Below are 1,719 nucleotides of genomic sequence, written 5' to 3'. Positions count from 1 at the left end.
GAAGAACACAGGATAACTCTCCAGTTGACCGAGCAAAAGCAGTAAGTCAGTGTAATACACATATGTTAAGACATTTTAATGTTCACTCTATACACATTTAAAAACTATTAGTAATAGTAGAAATACCATTCATGCGGGGTTTTTTTGCAATGATATATTTTTCGTTTTTTCCGCGATAACGTTTGCATTATAAAATATTCAATATGCATAAAACATCATCGGTATTGCTTGCGTATTGAAAGTTTAAACTCGCAAAAAATGTCCGACTCTAATACAAAAAGTACACATTTTTAAAAAATTTCAAATTTAGTTACACGCGAAAAGAAAATATAAAGTATAATATAAACTAAGAGATATTAATAGCAAAAATTAATACTAAGATTTGTTTTCTATTTTTTTAGAACATGTTGAAAACGCTCTCCCTCGCCTGCATCATTGTCTGCGTTGCAGCTGATAGCTATTACCCTAAATCTGGTGATTATTACCCTAAAAGTAACCACTTTGGAGGTTGCGGGCCATATGGATGTACTTATGGCGTCAACTCAGTAGGCCCCTACGGCACCTATGGAGGAATCATCAGCTCCGGTAGCTTGGGAGGAGTCAACTCTGGATTTGTTGGAACTGGAGGACTCAACACTGGATTGCTTGGAATCGGAGGTGGATCTGCTGCCGCTTCTGCTGCCGCCGCCGGAAACGCCGCTGCCGCCGCCGCCGCTGCTGCCGCTGGACAAAATGCCGCCGCCGCCTCAGCTGCCGCTGCTGGTAACTCTGCTGCCGCCTCTGCTGCTGCCGCTTCTGGATCTGGAGGATTAATTGCTCCATTCAACTACTACCAGCCTGGATTTAACTACTTCCCAGGACAAATCTACAACAACATCTACAACTCCCAATACTATCCCTACCACTACAACCAATACTACCAGTCCTTCCCCTACTACAGCAGTCCATATTTCGGTGTTGGAGGAGGATCTGCCGCCGCTTCAGCTGCCGCTGCTGCTGGTAATGCAGCCGCCGCTTCCTCTGCTGCCGCTAGTGGATTCAACAATTTTAATAGAGGTTTCGGAGGATTGAACAACATTGTTGGTGGTGGATTAAGAAGAATTGGAAGACGTAATAAGGTATGTTTCTGTTTAATTTAATTTATAAAGTTTCTTAACTCTATTTTAAATATATTCTTGAAAACATTTTTTTCAACTTACCAACATATTTAATAGAACATTATAAAAACATATAGGTACAATTTTTTTTCTAAAAACAAATTCAAATAAATATATGATGAAAAGCTTAATATTTTGTTTAATGATATTTATCTGAAGCTTTCCTAAGACACCCACCCCAGTTTTATGACTTATTTTTGTCGTACCTAAGTATGACTTCAAAGTTTTAACTAATTAAAGTCTCTATAAAATTTATTTTTTATTATTTTTTTAGGTGTACTAAGCGAAGCCGTCCTATCTCCTGATGAATATTGTTTTTTTATGCTTTTGGTTGTGCAATAAATGTTTGTTGATTATTATGTTTTAGTTTTTTCATTCACATTTTGTGATATGTGTAAGATCCGATGAATGATAATGGTTGAATATTGGAATGTGCATCCTATATCTACATTAAATACCACTAGTAATATCTAAATTTTATAAAAATGGGGCTTATATCACAGTCGATGCCTTTTTAAAGGGTTCTTAACGTATAGAAAATACAAATGTGCTCGTTTTAAGG

The 1,719-nt window shown here is 37.1% G+C and overlaps 1 protein-coding gene across 1 annotated transcript; it reads left to right on the top strand.

Annotated features, from left to right (window-relative positions):
* LOC128178327 (spidroin-1-like) lies at positions 1-1,513 on the top strand. Its single transcript, XM_052845440.1, has 3 exons — positions 1-41; positions 402-1,118; positions 1,432-1,513. Exons 2-3 carry the CDS (start codon positions 405-407, stop codon positions 1,438-1,440), a joined length of 723 nt encoding a protein of 240 aa, XP_052701400.1. The 5' UTR covers positions 1-41; positions 402-404; the 3' UTR covers positions 1,441-1,513.
* Positions 1,514-1,719: the final 206 nt, after the last annotated feature.

Source organism: Crassostrea angulata, chromosome 3, assembly GCF_025612915.1.
Source record: "Crassostrea angulata isolate pt1a10 chromosome 3, ASM2561291v2, whole genome shotgun sequence".
Taxonomy (NCBI): Eukaryota; Metazoa; Mollusca; class Bivalvia; order Ostreida; family Ostreidae; genus Magallana; species Magallana angulata.
Note: the sequence above shows the minus strand (reverse complement) of the source record. Positions and strands in the feature narration are given on the sequence as shown.

Bases quoted from the DNA above. Each gene is read 5' to 3' on its own strand.
- LOC128178327 (XM_052845440.1), top strand. From the start codon at position 405: ATGTTGAAAACGCTCTCCCTCGCCTGCATCATTGTCTGCGTTGCAGCT.